At 38.8% G+C, this 19,977-nt stretch overlaps 1 protein-coding gene across 5 annotated transcripts in view; it reads right to left on the bottom strand.

Moving 5' to 3' along the window:
* The window catches only part of UBE2E2 (ubiquitin conjugating enzyme E2 E2), a 202,283-nt gene that overhangs the window by 25,159 nt on the left and 157,147 nt on the right, over positions 1–19,977 (bottom strand). For all 5 annotated transcript variants that reach the window (XM_086851673.1, XM_086851685.1, XM_086851669.1 and 2 more), the window contains one exon: positions 11,583–11,715. In XM_086851673.1, coding sequence (XP_086707799.1) covers positions 11,583–11,715 — 133 coding nt within the window. The remainder of the gene's footprint in view (positions 1–11,582; positions 11,716–19,977) is intronic.

Consider the following 19,977-nt stretch of genomic DNA (forward strand, 5'->3'; position numbering starts at 1 on the left):
TGAGGATTTCATTCAGTGGCATCTAAATACACCGAGTAGTAAGGTATGTGTGGTCTCACTGTATGTGGGGGAAACACTGAGTCCATCGCACAGATTAAATTAGACCCTCTAAAATATTTATAGACAGGTCAGTCTCAGCTTGTAACCTGCTTCAGAGAAGGTCATCAATCTGACTGTGTATTTTAAGTGTAACTGTTTTGCTGCCAGCAGACAGGAAAGACACTGCCACACGTTCCCCTGCCTCAGCTGCTTCTGAAGCACTGAAATAAGGACACTGGGAATTTGGCAGGATCCAAAGGCACTGAGGTGAACGGAGGTCGTTCATGTCTTTCACAAACTGTTCAATGCTCTGTTGCCATCTCAGCCTACCTGGTGGATAAATGTATCTGAGACTGCACCTGTTTGCAGCTGTTTTTAGAAAATGCTTAGACCTGAAATACAGCATTTTTTCACTATAAGTACATATTAAACCTGTGACATTGAGAAAGGCAAGATAAGACTCGCTGCTTACCACTGACAATGTTACCAACTCACCAAATATGCCAGTGCACTTAAAAATGCCTACGACAGAGGCATTGAACTATTTAAATAATCAACATATTAGTTATTTTCTAGTGACAATACATTATGTTTTATTAACTAATTTTAATATTGGAAATCAATTAATTAATGAAAAGAATCACAGTCTTTAGAATTGCAAAAGAAGCTGTATCAATGACAGCCTTAATATGCTGGAAACTGTGGCCTGAAGGTGGCAGGTAGCAGAGTTCTTACTCCAAGACAGCAGAGTACAAATGGGATGACACATTGCTTTACTCATCCATGTACTGCCTCAAATTGCTGATAATGTGGGAAGTGCTGACATGTAACTTTCTGCATCTTGTGCTTATCCTACCTACGTCATAAGGTTAAGCAGGGTCCTCCTATTGTACGTGTAAAGAGAAACCATGTGTTAATACCTTTCCAGGAGAACTGCATTTTCTTTATTGTGGTCATATTTTTACCTTTGATATCACTTAAATGTTTCCTTTAAATGGTGACCTCCAATTCCATTTATCCCCTAATGAAAACACCTAAACAATCCCATGCAGGGGCTCAAAGGAGTGTGTGGGTGTGCAGGCAAATTGACCTTCAGACAATTAAATGGTAGAGGAGCAATTTATGGGTTTTCTTGAATAATAAGTGTTCTCTATGGATTTATTCTCTTTCATTCTGGAATTTAAGGAGCATACCTAATTTCTGTTGAATAAAAATATGAGTCAGGAAAATGCAAATTATGTGAAATAGGGAAAATGTGACTACTACAGAAAACTGTGAGTATTACAAACAAACTTCCAAAAGATAATGATAAGGAATTTATATTCAATCAGTTTTGGAAGTAAACAATAATGAACTCATCTGTTATCTACTCCTGAATGCCAAACATGCAAAACTATGGCTGGCTGTTCACTGAGTAAGTTTTAGGACTGAAAAAAGACTGTTTATAAAACCTGGGAAGAGGAAACTAAAATGGATTTCAGTTGAATGATTGGAGGCAACTGGTTGAAGGCAAGGTAAGTAATTTCTGGATCTCAGAAGTTTTCTAGCATGATATAGTCTTAAGATAACTTACTATCTCTCTTTTGCATGGAGGTCTAAATACAACATTCACTATGGTGCCTGGTACACCATCACACTCACTTTCAGACTTTACTGAATTCAGTTGAAATCTTCAAAAACTTATCAGGAGGAAGAAATAATTCCCCACTTTTACAGATTACATGCCAGGAGTTACAGTGTGCCCTCAAGGTTTGCTTTCATCAGACTTTTTGGGTTTAAACCCTCACCTCCTGCTTCTCAGTCACTGGAGCCTGGTGACTGAGTAGGGAGAGAGGGAAGATGCCCAGAGCCATCAGGAGAATAAACAAGAACAACCTCCTTTTGCTCAGCTAACACTGGAAGCAGAGCTGAGATCCCAGGGCTCTCATTCCCACGATTTTGGAAGGTTCCTTTTAAAACCTTTCATTTCTTACAAGGGTGGAATCCTTCAATGAGGAGATGAAATTTCTGCCTTCCTCAAATATTCCCCAGGAGTTCTGCTTTAATAAAACTGCAGTGGCACTACCTGAAGTGGAAGAAGTTGTACTGCATACAGAAAAGGTTATATATATATATATAAATAAGATGCCATTTATGATGATATTTATAGAGCTCAGGACAGAATAAGTCATTCCCATCTCAGTTTGTTAGACTTTATGAGCAATACTTTTGTCCACTCAGAGAAAATAAAAACAAGATCGGGCCTACACTCTTCAGTCATATGAGAAAAATACTCTAAAACAATCTAAATGAAAAATGTATATAGCTCTGAATGACACAGTGTTCATGCAATAATCTTTAGATTAATTAGCACCCTTTAATTTCTTACAGAGTGCACTTAATTTACCTATGATCACTGAGGCTCCCTGTTCAAGACAGGGTGGACTATTTCCAGTTTGCTAGTACAGATTTGTACCATACACTTGAAAAATTGTTGAGCTATTTAATGATTTATCACAAAAAGTGTGTAAAAAATGACTGGCCATATGATGCTTACTATTTAAGAATGCATTTTAAGTTTATACCAAGAAATGAACTTCATCCAGTTCTCAAAACACTTGATTACATCTAATTTTACTTGGAAAAAAACAGATATAATTTATTTTATTGAAGGAAAATATATGGTATCTGCATTAGCAGGAAATAATAAACTGTAATTACGTTTGCTTGACCTACAGAGAAGTCTGATTTGCAAACTGTGCTGTGCTTCTTTGGCAAAATGCACCATGCAAGATATCAGTAGCCAAAAGTGGTAACAATTTAAATGGATATAATAGCACCCACATGAGTTAACCTTTAATATTACTGAAAATTAATCAGTATGCAATGTGAGTAATTATTCATTATATTCATTGTAATTATGAAGCTGAGTAACTATTCACAGTGTCTCAATGAACAGTATTGCAGGGGAAAAAATTGAATAAGCACAGCATCTATATTACACAAATACACTCATTCTGCACACAGATTTAACAGCAGGAAACATAAAAAGGGACCTTGATCATCTTTGATGTATCCAAGAGGGCAAATAAAAAAAAAATCAATCCTAAACGCTACAAAGTTTTCTGAAAACAAAGGAAAAGAAGGAGAGGACAGGGGAAATGGATTACTGTTTGGGTTAGGGATGTTCAGAACAAAAACAAGATGGTAATATGCCAAGCATCAAAAGCTTTCTCTGACAAAGTTACTGAATTTTTATAAAATGATTTTCATATAATCACCATAATCTTTCTTACAATTAGTAGCTCCATATGGAAAGTCAGCAAAAAAATTCTTTTATAGAGTGTAAGTTTATTTTAGATCTACTGGCCATTTAACTTTTATAAAATAAAACCTCCCTTTTGAAGTTTAAAGCATGCAGGCTATATTGTTCTATGTGTACACCTATCTCAGTCCACCAGAGTGCTCCTGCATGGTGCTCCAGGCATGAGACTTTACTCCTAGACTTTATTCCAAGAAACGGGCCTCTTCTTCCTCACCCAGTTCCAACAGCCTTTGGGTATTTAGGTACTCCATACATGAGAAGTCCTAGGCAGACTGACTTCAAAACTAGTAGTTTTTTGTCCTGATCACTTCAACTGCTCTCATTTTGTAGTAATAATGTGCATAAAATTCTTTCTCTCACATCTGTGTATATTTATCTGTGTGTATAAAAAAGGACAAGAAACAACATTGACATATTATGTATTTTTAGATCATGTGGATTTTGTGCAGTAGTGAAACATGCTTGATAAAGCACAATTACGTGGCTTCTGAAATTTCCAACAGACAAGTTGTCTTCTGAAAATATATTTGACAAGCAATATGAAAATCAATGCTGTGATGCAGAAGATATTCCCCATAAGACACCTCAACAGGCCCTCTTAAAGAGCTTCGTGTACTGGGTATTCACAGGAAATTGGAAGAAATGATAAACCACCTAAATCTTGGTGAAGGAAAACTGGAGGAATTTAGTTAGATAGAGCTGTTTGCATCAAGATTAAATAAATCAATAGAAACTACTGATATAAATTAGTGTATTGTAAACAGAGTGAATAAGGAGGCTATTCATTAGAAGAATCATTGGCAATTCAATTTGCCAATTACTAGAAGAATTATGAGATAAATTAATTTAAAGGAAATCTCAGAGATTTCTATGGTGTTGTCTTATCAAATACATATTTTGCATTCATTCACAATAAAACATAGCTATTGATTCCCTCCTCAATCTCACATATTTCTGCTCACATCTGTGTCCTCCACTTTAAAACTCTCATTCCATCATTTTAAGAGATATAACAGTTTCTCTAGCTGCCACCTGGGTTTGAGCTGTCCAGAGCCCTGTACCACTGCATGCTGGTTCAATGTCACCTGAAGACATCACAGACTCAGGATGGTTTGGATTGGAAGGGACCTGGAAGATCATCCAGTGTCAACCCTCCTGCCATGGGCAGGGACACCTTCCCCTAGAGCAGGCTGCTTAAAGCTCCATCCAACCTGGCCTTCAACTCTTCTAGGGCTGGGGCATCCCAGGGATGCAACCTATGGAACAAACTGCTTCACTGCAGGTGGTGCAAGCATGGGAACTGCACTCTGCAGCCACACACCTGGAAAGAGCTGCTCTGGGAAGAGCAGGATTGGGGCTGATCCTGCTGGCTCTGACAATGGCCTGCTGGTGGTAGGTTGTCCATTTCTCCCTCTCAAAAACTCCCCTGCATCTGATTTCTGCCTGTGAACACCCAAAGACTTCACTTGCTGGGAAAACCTGCCAACTCCGTTTATTGTCATGGATGAAGGATTCCCGGGCTGCTCTCAGCAAGAAGATGCAAATAGAAAGGCTGGGTGAGAAGAACAAGGAGGCACAGCAAAGGGGCCGCGGGAGGCAGCGCTGTGGGAATGCGCCGGGTGAGGCTCCGCCACACCATCAGCAGGAGGAGGAGGATGGGGAGGGCAGGAGGCAGCTGAAAAAAGCTGTGAGCAGCACAGCACGGCACTGAGAGCTAATAGGATGTGACAGAGGCTATGAGAGAAGTATGACGAGGCAAATGAATGTAAGGGATAAGGTTGACAGGAGACCATTGCATTTGAAGGCTCCCCTTATGATGGCAATATCTGGGAAGGGGGGAGAGAGGAGGGAGGTTGAAGCCCTGCCTGCATCAGGGTTGGAGAGATGGTAAAAAGGGGTCGATCAAATGGGCTGTACTTAAGGAGTTTTAGAGCTTCAAGTATAAATTGTATTAATAGTGATAAATGCAATTTAAAGTGCATGTCTGCCCTGTAAGGTTCATTTAGCAATGTAGGTTAGAAATACCAAGGAATGCTTATTTTTTTGCATCTACTCTTGTAAGCACTGTTTTTCTATTACACTGCAGATAAAAGTGTTCTTAACAGCCAATCACATATAAAACAAGTATGAACATGCAGAGCAGAAGCCAGGAACAAAAAGAATTACCCCTCAGACATGAGGCTGAACTTACAAAACAGGTCAAAATTGTCTACCACAGGAAAAGAATTCCACAAAAGGATGTTTAGCACTATACCACAATTACATATAAAAAAACCTGAAGAGGTCTTTAATATTGCCATTAAGATCAGACTCTATAGACACTGTGAATTATATTTAAAAAGGAAAAGGGCCTCCCTTGCAGTCCAACAGCTAATTTAAACCATCTAGGCTTTCAAGTGCTGAGAACAGGTTTTCAGTCAGTCGATAGGCATGGGAGATTTACATGGAGGAAATAAGAGTTTTCTGTTATTTTAATTTTGATTTAGAGGTGATTTAGTATATTGCAGCTTTCAAGTCCTGTGAACCAGTTTTTAGTCAGCTGAGATTAAAGTCCCTAGCAAGATTAATTGTAGAGTTGGGATTAAGAGATTCTATAAATCACTCAAATTCAAAAACAAAGCTAGCAGAATACTAGGATAATGATAGATATATCCATATTGTATCAGCCACAGCTAAATTGAATTGACACTGTAATAGACTGAACATAGTCAAATATGAGAGTATAAGTTATTAATAAAGATTATTCTTGATGAAAATCCAGACTCCACTGCAGTGACAATTCCTGGGAGGACAGTTCTCTTGAAGAGCATTCATTTTTCTACAAACACCTGTACAAAAGACTGGTATGGCTTCCTGATTTGTCAAAGCTTCCTGCTCCAGAGGGACAGTATGCAGGATAATGAAATTATTGCCTTTCCTTCAGTTGTGTAGTGTACACAAAGTTGCCGTGTTTGTACTGATGGCTAAATTTTGAAGGATCCCAGATGAAAACCTTGCAGACTTGCAGAATTCACTGATTTCTTATGTGGACTGAGGACAGAAACGGAGGTGAAATTCTTTCTGTCAGACCAGGCTGACTAAAAGATATGATACCCCCTATTGAAATGAACACCAACATATACATGTACAATCACACGTGCACACCCACAGATATACACACACATCCTCCCACAAGAGACACCTATGCATAGCTAGATCCCAAAGAAGAAGCTTTGGGGTATTGAATGGGATAGAGAGAGAGAGAGAGAGAGGGAGAGAGAGAGAGCTTTCCTCTGTTAAAGCCAAAGGGTGAACTGTATGAATCCATTAAGGATGAAAGGAAGATAGTTAGCAGGAAAAAGAAATCTCAAAGGTATTTCTAAAAAAGGTTGAGAGGGTCATTAAGCCACTGAAAAAAATGTAAGGTTATTTTCTTGGCAGGTTATCTAAGCATTTTTATTCATTCCTACTCTGAACAGGGCACAGCTTTGTCTTTTTTCCAGTCCCCTACACTACAAGGGATGTGCTGTATTTTTGGGCTGAAGTGAAACCTCACCTTGTGACCTAGATTGAAGCCTCAGCAGCATCTGGCCTTTAGCAGAAAGTGAGCTCATCACCACATCTATGCCTCTCTTTGTGTGTTCCACACCTTCCTTCTGTCTGGCATCTCATAAAACCAATGTGACGCTGAGGATGCCACTGAGAGAACGGTGATGGTGCAGCCTGCCTGCTTTCATGCTGACTCAGCCAACGAGGTGCTCAGCTCATTTCTGCAGTGCTACAGCAGCTTCCTCACAGTGGAGGCAAGGAAATATTTTTAATTGATTAGAGCCTCCCAGAAAGCCAAAGCTAATTTGTCAGTTCTCAGATGAGCTGTTCTGAAAATCGGAGCTAGGCTGGGCTGGCCCTCCATCACTCCTACTCAAGCTGAATTGGTCACACAGAGGTAAACTTTTTAGGGGAAGAACAACTCCCTCCTCTGCATGAGTGTGCTGCAATTGTGAGTGAAGCCAAATGCCACTGATTTATAAGGAAAGCAGAGCTGAAAAGGTCAGTGACCCCTGGCACAAAAAATTTGGAGTCCAGTTTCAAGGCATGTGACAAAGTTGAAATACTGAAACAGACTGACTTCAAAGGGGAAGAAATTAATAGTGTGAGAGAAAATTATACTCTGACTTACCACATGTGATGGTGAAGAGTAATTTAATTTGATACTATGCTTATAGTTTAACTTTGGAAAGACACTGACAGGTAAGGACAGACAAAAAGAAAACTATGGATCTTCAGGGGAAAGGCTTGTTGGTGCAGACTGGAAGGGAAACCTGATGACAGTGATGTGTTGCTATACAAAACCTGAAATGTGATTGGATCACACAGGAGAATTAACGTGAAAGATGGAGATAAAACTTGAAAATCTTAATACTGTTGGAGGCTACAAAGGTGAAAAAACAGAAGAAATACCTAAAAGGGAAAATTTGGATAGATGTTTTTCTTTGTTAAACAAAACCTGAATGAAAGAATGATTCACTTTCTTTTATGTGATAAAGGCAAAGCAGATTAACTATGTAGAAGAGCAAATGAAAATTACTTTGTACATTTGTTAAAAAGAAAAACCAAATTATAGGTCAAAATTGCATATCTTTACTTGTACCAGTATGGTCTCTGTTGTTTATTTAATTAATGTTTTCCAACATGCAACAGGATGCCCAGTGATCAGAACAGGCATCAACAGTGTTTACAGAAGTGATCTGGATCCTTCAGAAAATATGAAGGACTTTGTATAATACAAATCAAACAGTGGCTACACCATGAATAGATTTTAATGATGGTAGTAAAAATAAAAGACCCATGTCCAAAATCCATTTTCAGTGTATTTTTCTTATTTAAAAAATTATTTTACCCTCCTCAAGATCCATGTGTGACATACACATGCACGACAATGGAGTGCACAACACCTGAGAATAGGTAAGGAAAAGGGATCTTTCTGCAGATTTTAACACACTGTGGATTAGGCCCCTCAACAGTGACTACGTTTTGTGACATGGGAATTTGCCTTTGGAATCCCAGGCTGGATCAAGTAATTGCATCTGGAAAATATAGTTTCTGTTTCCTCCCAGGTTTTCTGTGGTCACATTTTTGGAAGATCAATTTTGACAGTACTTGTTTAAATATTTCCTTACTTCATAGTGAATGAGGGATGAAAATGGTCCACAGAAATCTCAGGAGTAATTTATGAATTCAATCATAGTGAAAAATGTGAATTAGACCCTTTCTGCTATGTTCTTACAGGGAGGTAATCTTGCCAACACTCAGGATACATTTTATGTCTTTCTCAGTACATTTCACAGTCTTGTACCTTATCCCTAGGTTTTTAAGACGATAGAGCCATAAGGAGTTAGAAAAATTAGAATATAATTACAAAGAAATCTAAAATGATCTATGCCTACAACCCTATAATCCATGTCTCTGAGCACAGCACAAAATATCACAAATCTTGTGGTGAAGTAGAAGAGATGCCAACACCCAGTGACACAGATAGCACTGTACCCTGAGGCCATGTGTTACGTTCCATCTACTCAGTACCTTTCTTTTGCCAGAAATCAGCTTGGGGAGAACACATTTAACTAGCCTTTCCCAGCTGCAATGCTGACTGGCAGCAGCTACCTTATGATAAGCAATGGTCTTCCCATGCTGCTTTATTCAAGGGATTTCCCTAACTATTTCACCTATGCATGAGTTTCATAAGGTCTGGAAAATAGGTGTAATGAAATAGCAACAGTTTGCGAGGTCATACAGCAGGACTGAAAATAGGGGTCATTTAGAGCTGTGGCTAAAGCGAATAAAGTGAGAATCCATGTGTATAACACATGCTTATGACACAGTTATATCTGACATGAGCCCCCCATGCACACACACTCATTTACAGATGACAATTTCCCTCATCATAAATACTGGCTCTTTAGTAATACAATATGGCATCATCAATTCTCTTATCCTTTATCAAGCAGTATATTTTCATATGATTTATATGCACACATTTCTTACAGTGACAACTGGCATCAAGATAAAGGCAGACAATAAAATCTATTACGAAGCAGGACAAGAACCACCTCTTCGCTTGACATTTCATTAATAAGCAATGCACAGCTGCATTACTCATATCTCAAAATAACACAGTTGCTGAGCACAACTGAGTGCAGATTGAAAAAGACTTTACCTTGTGGTGAAAAAGCAAACTGGACCTTCAACTTCTGTTTTAAAAGAGTGTCTATTGTATACCCTCCCTCAAGACTCAACAGACTCAACAGAAAGAATGACAAAAGACCTTCCTGTAAATTGGCTTTCAGAGCTAGTTCTCAGGTACTACTTCTCTTGAAGAGAACTTCAAACTCTATTTTATATGCAGTAAAGCCATTTTATCCTCTAATTAATACAGTTTTAATTTTTTTGGAGGGACTGAACGTAACCCTTGCATGGCAGCTATTGCAAACAGACTAAGACCAAGAAAGAAGTAAATAAATAAGGCTTGTTAAAACAGACCTTGTACAGACTGTGGGCTGGGCTGGGGGGAGGCAGGAAGAACAGGACAGGGGGAAGAACAGAACAACAGGACTGACCCTGGCTCAGCGTGCCCAGAGCTTTAACAAACTGAAGGAGACATTATAAAGTTTCAAATTCTTTCTTCACTGTGTAACAGCTGCCTAAATCTGAAACTCTGCCGTCAGCAAGGTGTACAACTCCTCCAACACCTCTCAGTGACATCAAGGCTTCTCTAAACTGGAGCACTAAAAGTGGGAAACAAACTGGCTCTAATACTGCTTCACTCACCCATCTTTAAGTTACTGGCTGGGAAAGTCCAATTTACAGAATGGTAAGTGCTCTGCATTCCCATCTCTCATTTGTTTCACAAAACTTTTCTTGATAATATCAGTGTTACTACTACTACTACTGTAAACATTACCACTGTGGTATTATAATTCTCTATATAAGCACTTTACCACTGTGGTATTATAATTCTCTATATAAGCACTTATATTTCAGTAATCTACTCAAAGTAATTGAATAGGAATTGGCTTCTCTCTCTTTTAATGCAATATCCTTTGATTATGAACCAACATGGCAGACCCGTACTTTCATAAATGGGTCAGAAACAGGGTAAATATTTTTGATCTCATAGTTCCTTCCATGGGGATCATCCAGACACACTCTCCAGAGTGGCAAGGTGAACCATGCACCTCTTTTTATTTTGTTTCATGGAAGACAGCCCCTTCAATTTATTTGATTTTATTAACAGCTCTGCAGGATAAATTTTCCCTGTATCTGTTTCTATAAGTGAACATGTGTGTTAAGATCTGTACTCAGTCCTCCAGAAAAGGTCTTCCAAGCATCTTGTACCTGACATTGGTAATTCCTTCCCACTGTAGGCCAGAGGATGCATTTTAGGAGGATGTTTGCCTTTTTCATAAATATATTAAGCACGTGGTTTGCAATAATCCTGTGGTCAAGCAATAAAGTCCCATTCTGACATCCTCCTCAGCAATTATTTCTACTGCTTACAGATGATGCTCTGTATTGCCACATTCCACCCATTTCTGTTTATGCAGTCTTCCTAACCACCAGATTTTTCATGTCTGACATTTCAAGTTGATCACGGTAACGATCTGTCACCTTCATGTTATTCGTACAGTTCTCTGTTTCTGGCTGGTATCATTATAGACAGCATCATAAAAAGAATCTCTAAGGATTTCTGTAAATCTCTGTCACTCCAGTTTCTTGATTTTGGTGCCATATTTCCACATTCTTCCAGAAAACTGATGTAAAGCAATTACTTATAATATCTTGCACCTGCAGATATTATATGGGGTAGTGAAATAAGTGCATATTTTTGTCTAGACAGCCATACAAGCCTGGTAAATTATATGGGTCAACAGGAAAGATTAAGTATCTTCAGCTACTTATAAAGGGTGCAACTCAGTTATAAGCACTTTTATGTTAGAAACAAATCCAGATTTAACAAACAGCCACTGGAAATCATGCAAGCTTTTTCTAAATAAATCCATATCCATTCACCTATACCAGCATCATGCAAGAAAATTTTAGCCAGTTATATAAATTCTTTCTATCAAAAGAGTCAAGTTTAAAAATTCAATATTGCTTTGAAAGTTTTATGTTTCATCCTAAAATGATATACCAACATACACATTAAAAAAAAATCAGGAGGAAAAGACTCCTATCAGACTTTGAATATCCTTCTACTAACCTTGGGTGGTTTAAAGGGATAGTCCGGTGAAAAGGTTATGTCAAGGAAGAAAACTCCACCTTCATATACAGACCCTGGAGGCCCCAGTATAGTTGACCTCCATTCATAAATGTTGTCTCCTTTGGGTCCAGCACTAAAATAGAAAACAAAAATATAACATAATAACCACATACAATCAAGGATATACTGCAGCAATTATACTCTACCAGTAGTACCCCTGGTTTTGCTGTAACACCAGAAACTAAAATTTGGTATCACGTACATTAAGTTAGTCCCCAAGAGAACATGCATCTGGTGTCCTAAGCTCTGTCAGAGAAGTGATATATTCAGCCAGGAAGAAGTATTAAAATCACATCATAAATTATTCAAATAAGCACAGAAAAATTCCCAACTGTCTTATCTCAAATATTTTAGTGGGCAGATGTGAAGTATTTACAGTGCAAGGAGACAGAGACTTTGCTGAGATGTCTTGTCACTGTCTTGCTTCACAAGCCATCCTATTTTCACCTACCTCCCCATCCACCTACCTCCTCAGTCAGCAGCAGTGTAATTACACACATTACACAGACTGTACTAAGCAGGGTACACCCAACCTTGCAGCTGCACTTGTTCCTAACCTAAGGTCTCCAGTTACGACCACAGAAGGCTGCCTTTTTTTTTCCCCCTCTCTTAAAAATAATATAAACAGGAACTGGCTTACGTTAATTATGTTAAAACCAACAGGAAGTGTTGGATTATCTTAATTCAAAGTCTTTGATTAAAAACACAGTACTGAAATACTATTTAAAATGTACAAAATGTAATCCTGTATGAAACAAGAAAAATCTCTCCTTTGTATGGTGAATTCCTGAAAAAGATGAAATAAAATACTAACTAATAAAAGTTCTTGGACATGACTCTTCTAAAAGCCAACACAGCCTCCTTTCATACAATATAATGCCTGTCCATACAAATATGTATTTTACTCAGGATGGCCTCTTAAAGCATATGTTGACTTTTTTCTGTTCACAGCCTGCTGATTACAGTCACTGATACAGGACCTGAATTTTAATTAGGATCAATTGTAATGGTGACTTCCAGATATCTGATTAATGTAGTTCAGAGGAAGGCAGTGCTGGTAGATATCTCAAAAAAGTGATGTGGTATTGTCTTAAGGCATTTCTTGTGAAACAATTCTTGTTATGTTTGCAGTGAAGGTTTCTGCAGCGTACAGGGGTTTGTGGAATCACTCTGTGTGTAGAACAGCTGAAAACTCTTGGCTGTGCTCCATGCCTCACAATGTACCCAAGGCATACAATTATTATATGACATCATGTCATGTTCACTGCTCAACTATTCGTTTTGTTCACTGCACGTTAATAAAACCCGCTTTCACCTGCAATTCCTTGGGCTCCCTTCATTAAAACTTCTGACTGCACGATTCCCTGACTACAGCTGCACAACTTAGTCCTGTGCAGAGCACTTCATTAGTCATGGTACCTACATCCATTTTCTACAATGGCTATTAATGCCTCTTGGCTTTCTAAACTACCTCGCCTTCTCAACAATAATGAGTTACAGAGACCATAACATTATGGAACATTCATTTTCTTTCAGCCATAGTAACAAAACTAGCAATTGTTTTAAAGATAAAATCTGGCTTTTTAAGTGGCACAATAGCAGAAGTGTTGCCATCCATATTTCACAGTGTCGATAATACATCAGGTTGCTAGCTGCCAAACAAATTTAATTTACCCAGTTCTCAGTTTGCATTAACCTTTGAATAATAAAGCACAGCTGAGACTGCTGTAAGAAACAAACCAGAGAATGAATAATTAAAACCACCTCCACTGCCTTTAGAAAGACCAATCCTGAGTCAACAGGGAAGGTTTAATTGTGACTGAACTAGGCATTAAGGGGCTAATTGAACTCTTTATAAGCCCAAACAAATGCAGTCCCACATCAGTGGTGTGGTATACAATGTTCACAGAAAATGAAACTCCTAAAAAAAAAAAAAAAAAGAAAAAAAAAAAGGTAGGCAATTATTTCAAATAGAAAAGACAAGAAGCAAGGCAAGTCTGAATCTTACACCAAAAAAAGCCCATAATATGTGAAAGGAATCCCTTCTCATTTTCTGCAGGAAAATGTTCTAACACTTAAAGAAGGAATTCCTCAGCTGATGCCAGCAGGTTAAAATGGAAGTGATATAAATGTCATTTGCAGAGAAATGGTTGGAAGTAACTAACAAAAGCTAGCCCTAGCTCTTTCAAAACTTATTTAGTCAGGAGGTTGGGCCCTTTCTGGATTTGAGTGAGGCTCACTGTTTTGATCAGAACTCGCTCTGATATTGGCAATTTCATACTGTATATTATTTTTATTTGTTTTGCCTATTTATTTAATTGCATTAACATTTGAAATGAGCAGTCATTAATTAGAATAGTTGGAAAACGCTCCATCTGCCAGTTGAACTGTTTCGGCACGTCCAGCTACAAGCCCAGCCTGATCACATTCTGAGGATGCTGATTACCATTAATTGAAGGTTTTCTTTGCAAATGAGAGATGAAGCTTTATTAAGTATTATTATTAATTTGAAGAATAGCTTAAATTGTATGGAGTGTGGGAAGACTGCTGTTATTGAGGCTGCCTGTTTGAGTGCTTGCTGGCAGCAGGGCTGCTCAGCCATGTGAAATACCAGCCCATGTGCACAGGCAACAGCTGGTATTAAGGGCAACAGCATGCACAAGCATCATGGTTTTTCATTTGTGCATTAATAACACAAAAAGTTTGACAGGTGTATCATCTTTGTTTTCCTTCTTTCTTAATTGTTAAGCCTTTTATTTATCCACATTACTGGCAACCCAACAGGCTTCACCAGAGAAAATTCCCACATGTGCAAGACCTCAGCCAGAGCCTTATTCTATAAGGTTTAAAATGCAAGAGGATTTAATTACCCTTCTCTCTACATGGATATCTGCCCAACACACTGAAGCCCAAATGTTTTACATTCAGTATGATTTATATTCCAGCTCTATTAAAGTCACTGGCAACCGAAGCACAGATCTCAAAGAAAGTGCACCAAACAGCTCAGTGCCTGAAGTTCTGTGATCTCTGGAAGGCCAGATTCAGATGTGCACCCTCCCTCTCAGCAAAAGGCAGGCTAAATCTGTCCTGAACCCAGCTGACCTGGGGCCAGAGCACACGCGTGCTGCCTGTGACAAACCTACTGCTACAGCAGTCACCTCCAAGGGAGAGAGACAACGGTGGCTGGGCAGCTCCAGGAGGAAGTGGATGAGCTATAAGGTGGTTAGGAGGACAGGTCTGCTGTCAGAGCAGCAGTGCAGCCTCCCAGTGTGAGCAGAGATGCTGACAGCCCAGGGACTCTGCAGGGTGGGGCAACCAAGGACCCAGCAGAGAGGTCGTAGTGTGGCTCTGGAACTGCTGTTCCCTTCGTTTCCAGTGTTACCTCCCAGGTGGGATATGTAACACAGAACCAGAGAGGTGCAGCTGAGCCCCTGGAGACTTGAAGTTATTAATGGCTTGCCAAGAGCCAGCTGTCTCTGCTGCTACTATTCCCCTACAGCTGATGAGACCCTCCACAGAATACTGTATTTCACCTCTGCGGAGGTTTGCTCAGTGGAAGAGCTGGAATAGGTGGACGTGGAGCCAGTTTTCTTCCAGAATGACATCCATATGAGTGCATGAAATCCAGGACAAAGGAGTGAAAACATGGAAAACGTGTTTTTCTTCTTTTTATTTCCCTCTCCTTTGCCTCTCCTGCATTTCAGTTCTGCCTTGGTTTCCCACAGATACTTGCAGGTGAAATGTATGGACATCAGTTACAGTTAATAGCAAAACACTTTAAATTCTACCAGAACTGAATTAACTTTGCTTTAAATATGCTCACCACATGGAGTATTTTCCATTCCCTCAATATGTTTTAGGCAGGCAGCCACTTGAAAGTACTGCTGCTAAAAACTGCTTGTCCAGTGCAATGCATTATAAACACCCAGCTTTCCCTGCATTTAAAACATCCTAAAATATTAAATGCAAAATAATGTATTAGGAGAGTTGTGTGAAAACAACAGGACCCATGAGATACACCAGATGTAAATCTATCTGGAGAAGCTATTAAAGTGCAGTTGATTTTTAGCTGTCATTTGTATACAAATGTACTTAATTTCCAGAGAATGATTTAAATAAGTGAAAATACAGAAGGTCAAAAAAATAAGAATATCTACCTCGATTATCTAGTAGTCATACAGAACAGATTAGTCAAAAAAAAAGTTATCATTTTTAATCTACCTTACATTTTTTGATGAGGGGGTTACACCCTTTCCCAGTGTCTATGACTAGAGGTAGCATGAACTTGTAGTGTATTTCTGGTAAGGCGGAAAATGAAGACTGTTTCAGTGTCTTCCCTTCTGTTCTTGGGCTCTGAAACCTTCTGGAATCCACCATTAAAGTGGATACTCTTTAACATGAAGGAAAGGCAAGCCTGTAGCATGAAATAGGTAGGATTTTAACTTCAGGGGTTTTCTAGATCTGATACATGAAGAATGCATGGCAGGGAACTGATCAGGCCAAATAAAATAGGCAAGCACATTTGTTGGAGTCCTTCCTATTCCTCAGGACTCAGAAAGAAATGGAAAGATTCTTGTGGAGTGTGTGAGTTTCTAACAGTGAGGAATAAAGCAGAACCAGGATATCATCCTAACACCCGTGAACTCACTTTCCATGGAACTGTTTATGGCAATTTACTCCTATTATTGCAGTATGTAATCTGCATTGCCTGGGCACGCAGAAACACACATCAGAACCAGGGTGCACTCCGTGGAGGATGCAGTCCCTTTCAACTAATTTCAGTAACTTACAACAGTTGGAGAAAGAAGGACACATGCAAGGCTCTTTCTCTTCCTTGTCTTTCACTGTGCAGAGCCTTGGCTTCAATGTTTAGGAGTTTTCCCCTCTGAGGAGAGAAGCTCATTAAAGAATGAACTCCATTTCTAAGTATTACAACCGTTTCTTGCAATCCCATTTCTTGCACATCTAACAGATACGCAGGAGCAGATCCTGCCTCCAGCTGCTTTCTGCCAATGCTTCTGGGAAGCCACTTGCCTAGAGGGCAAAGTGGGTACAAAAGTATCAGAAGATTGGCAAAATAATTTCAGAGCACAGCTGGTGTGGGGAGAGAAGATGGATGTGGCAAACCAGAAGACTGCAGATTCAGCTTTCAACGAGATACATCTCTTGAGAAGCAGATATGAAGCTTCATTAAAATAAACCCAGAATATTCTCTGCTCTCTGTTTTGAACACGATGCCAATGAATGAAACTTGTTATAAGCAAAAGTGTTGCTTTGGTCTGCACCATAGCTCAAGGATGATCCTGTGCTTGGGGACAACCATGAGATGAGCAGTGGGAATGAGATGTGCTGGGGAAGTGGTTGCTGGATCATCTCAATCTGGGAAGAAGCAAATCAGCAGCAGCTATGCTGATACCTCACCAGGTGATTCACACCCACCTCCACAACCCACCCAGCCCGATTCAACAAGTCCAGTAAGCCACTGCCATCTTTCTGTAACTTTGGAATGGATGCAGGCAGTAGTAGGATACAGATGGTGCCCGCAGTACAGGTTATCTGCTCCATTTCTTCTGCCCAGTACTCTCTCCTCTGCAGCCTGGAAGCCCACCTGACCCACCACCTCCAGAGCTTTTTACTCCCTTGTAATTTGCTATTATTCTTTGTAGTGCATGTATTTTCTAGTTTCTCCCTCACCCTCTCTCTGTATGGTGACAATTCATTGCTCCTTCATCATGGTGGAACCTTCCTCACTTCAGGCACATGCAGATCCCACTCCTCCTAACCCTGCTTCTTTTTCCCTCCTCAAAAGCCATCAACACATCCTGCTATTTTTTCACCTTTTTCCAGAAGTGAAGAGTGGGGTGAAAAATGGTACAGCGGTGTTTATTATTGCAGTACAGTAATTTTGTTTCCTTCCTTCCCTGGAAAATGAAGAGCAAGCAGAGTGGGAACTGCAGCAACAGTGGTGTAGGGACGGGAAAGGGAGTCACAGCTGCCTGCCCAGATGCTACAGTGATGTCAGGAGGTACTTTGGTAAATGTAGATAATAAACAGTTGCCACAGCAGCCAAAAGAATACACTTTTACAAAACAAAAACAAAGAGATAGCAACGAGCACTGAGACTGCCTGTGGCAATGGGCACTGTTGTGTGGTTAATAATACCTCTGCTATGAATAAAATTAGCAGGCTGGTCTCCAGGCAGTAAAATCAAAGAACAATTAAAGAATAAACCCTTCCAGTATTAGAGATAAGTGCTTACTTGGGCTATAATACTGATTACTTAAATTTTCCTCAAGAAATAAAGCCCCCACTTCTAGAATGCATTTTTTTCCCCCCTGAAAATCTGATGAAAATCTCCAAAATCTTCCTTTCCTATTAATCAATTAAATAATTTATTAAAACTATCATCATCTTAATTCCTTCATTTAGATGCTGCAAAGAAGTGCCATGATTAAAATGTTGGAAGATGCTCATTGTTTTACCAGTTATAATCTAGACCAAACCTAGAAAGTTTTCAGCATTAAATCTGAGGCTCAAGAGACTCTAAGTAGTCCAAGTAAATTAACCCTTTACTCTAAGTAAAAGGCAATACATATTCTATGAAAATATATATTTTCATATATTAATATAAAATATGAACATTTTAAAAGAGTTGTTCATTTTACTTGAAATACACTCAACAGTTAGTGAAAAATCTTGCCTTACCATGATGTAAGACTTGAATTTGGGTCTATGCTAGATCCAGTATTTTTGGTCACCCTCCAATATAAATGGGCATTTATGTCTTACATATGTTGGAATATCAATATTATTAGATGAGGTAAGTATGATTTTTGAGTAGGTATCTTTCATTAGACTTAATTATTTACAATGGGAACAGAGGTTGAAGTGATTGAGCCACTTGCCACTCAGAAAGGCTTTGGCAGAGAGAGACACATCAGACAAATCACTTGCACCACTTCGTTCCCACTGCGGTGAGAGAATTCAGCTGAAAATTTTGAATCAGACTTTCTTCCAGTTCTTTCAGTTTTCTGATTGAGACCATCTTTCATTAAGGAACATTTTTGGGTTTTTTTTTTGTTTTTAAAGTACTTTTAGGCAAGCAGCAAGGGAAGGAGGATATTATGACATTTTTCCTAAAGTCAGGCTGCAATTCTTTCAGTGGTTATATCCTGCTCTTATTATGTGATTTCTATTGAAGCCACTTACTGTTTTCATGTACACTTTGGAATCAATATGTTTGTGGTATACTTGACTGGAAGAACATATAGGAAAAGTTATCCCAGTGAGCTGCCAAAGGAACAATAATATATTACAGGGTATTGCTTGACATTGCTTCCTATGCTTATTAAGACCACTGGAATTCAGTATGGTACAGCATTTTTTAATTGTCAGTCTTCTGTAATTTTAGCAAGGTATTTCTAGATGTTTTTTTTATCATCCAAAGTGAGATGCAGTTTAACTTTAGGGCTTTCTGTCTCTTTCTTTCTTGCAGCAAACCTGCAGCGCACTGGGTCAATATGCCCAAAGTCTGTATGAAGAAAATCCTTTTACTTGTAATAATTTTTATCTGCCCTCCTGTCCCAGGAGCCATTAAAAATTATTGGCTGAAGCTGTGAAGCTGTGTTGTCTTTAAAATTAGTAAGTTTGGGCCACAGTATTAATATCAAATAGATTAAGACCAAAGGAAGTATCACTTAGTTGATTTTGTTATTTGCTTCTAAATAATATTGCTAAAAATTATTAGAAGTATCCCAGTGCTTTAGCAGACTGGTATTATTCAAAGAGTACTTTGATGCTTTTATTCTCCAAAGCCCTGTCCTCAGAGCATTCCTGAGATAGAAACCATCATGAAGAGAACTGCTTCTTAATGCACAAAATAGTTATTTATATTATACTATCTACAGCAATTTATTCACTGCAAACACCATTACACAGTGTATGATCACAGCATGCTGAGTATTCACAATGAGATTTTAAAAATGGCAATTTTGTTAAGTATTCTCTGCTTTGTTCAGCTGAAGAAAATTACATAAAACCCTTCACAGAAGGCTTGCCTTGCTCAGAGTAAGAAACAATCATTTGCCTCCTATTACATACCCATGGGCTCAATTCCCTTTTGCCACATCTTTTGTTTCTTTTCCTCTTAAAGTAATACCAGTATCTGAAGTTCCAGCTCTTTTAAACTACCAGAAATTGACTGTACAGTTTTAAAAAGATAAAATACTTTTTAGCCTCATTTGTCTCTATGGGAAATTATATCAAGAATAATTTGTAGCCCTATTTTAGTAAAAGAGAAAACCACAAGTAACTAGGAATAAAAAATGCAACAGAA

The sequence above is a fragment of the Cyanistes caeruleus genome, chromosome 1, assembly GCF_971803275.1.
Source record: "Cyanistes caeruleus chromosome 1, bCyaCae1.hap1.1, whole genome shotgun sequence".
Taxonomy (NCBI): Eukaryota; Metazoa; Chordata; class Aves; order Passeriformes; family Paridae; genus Cyanistes; species Cyanistes caeruleus.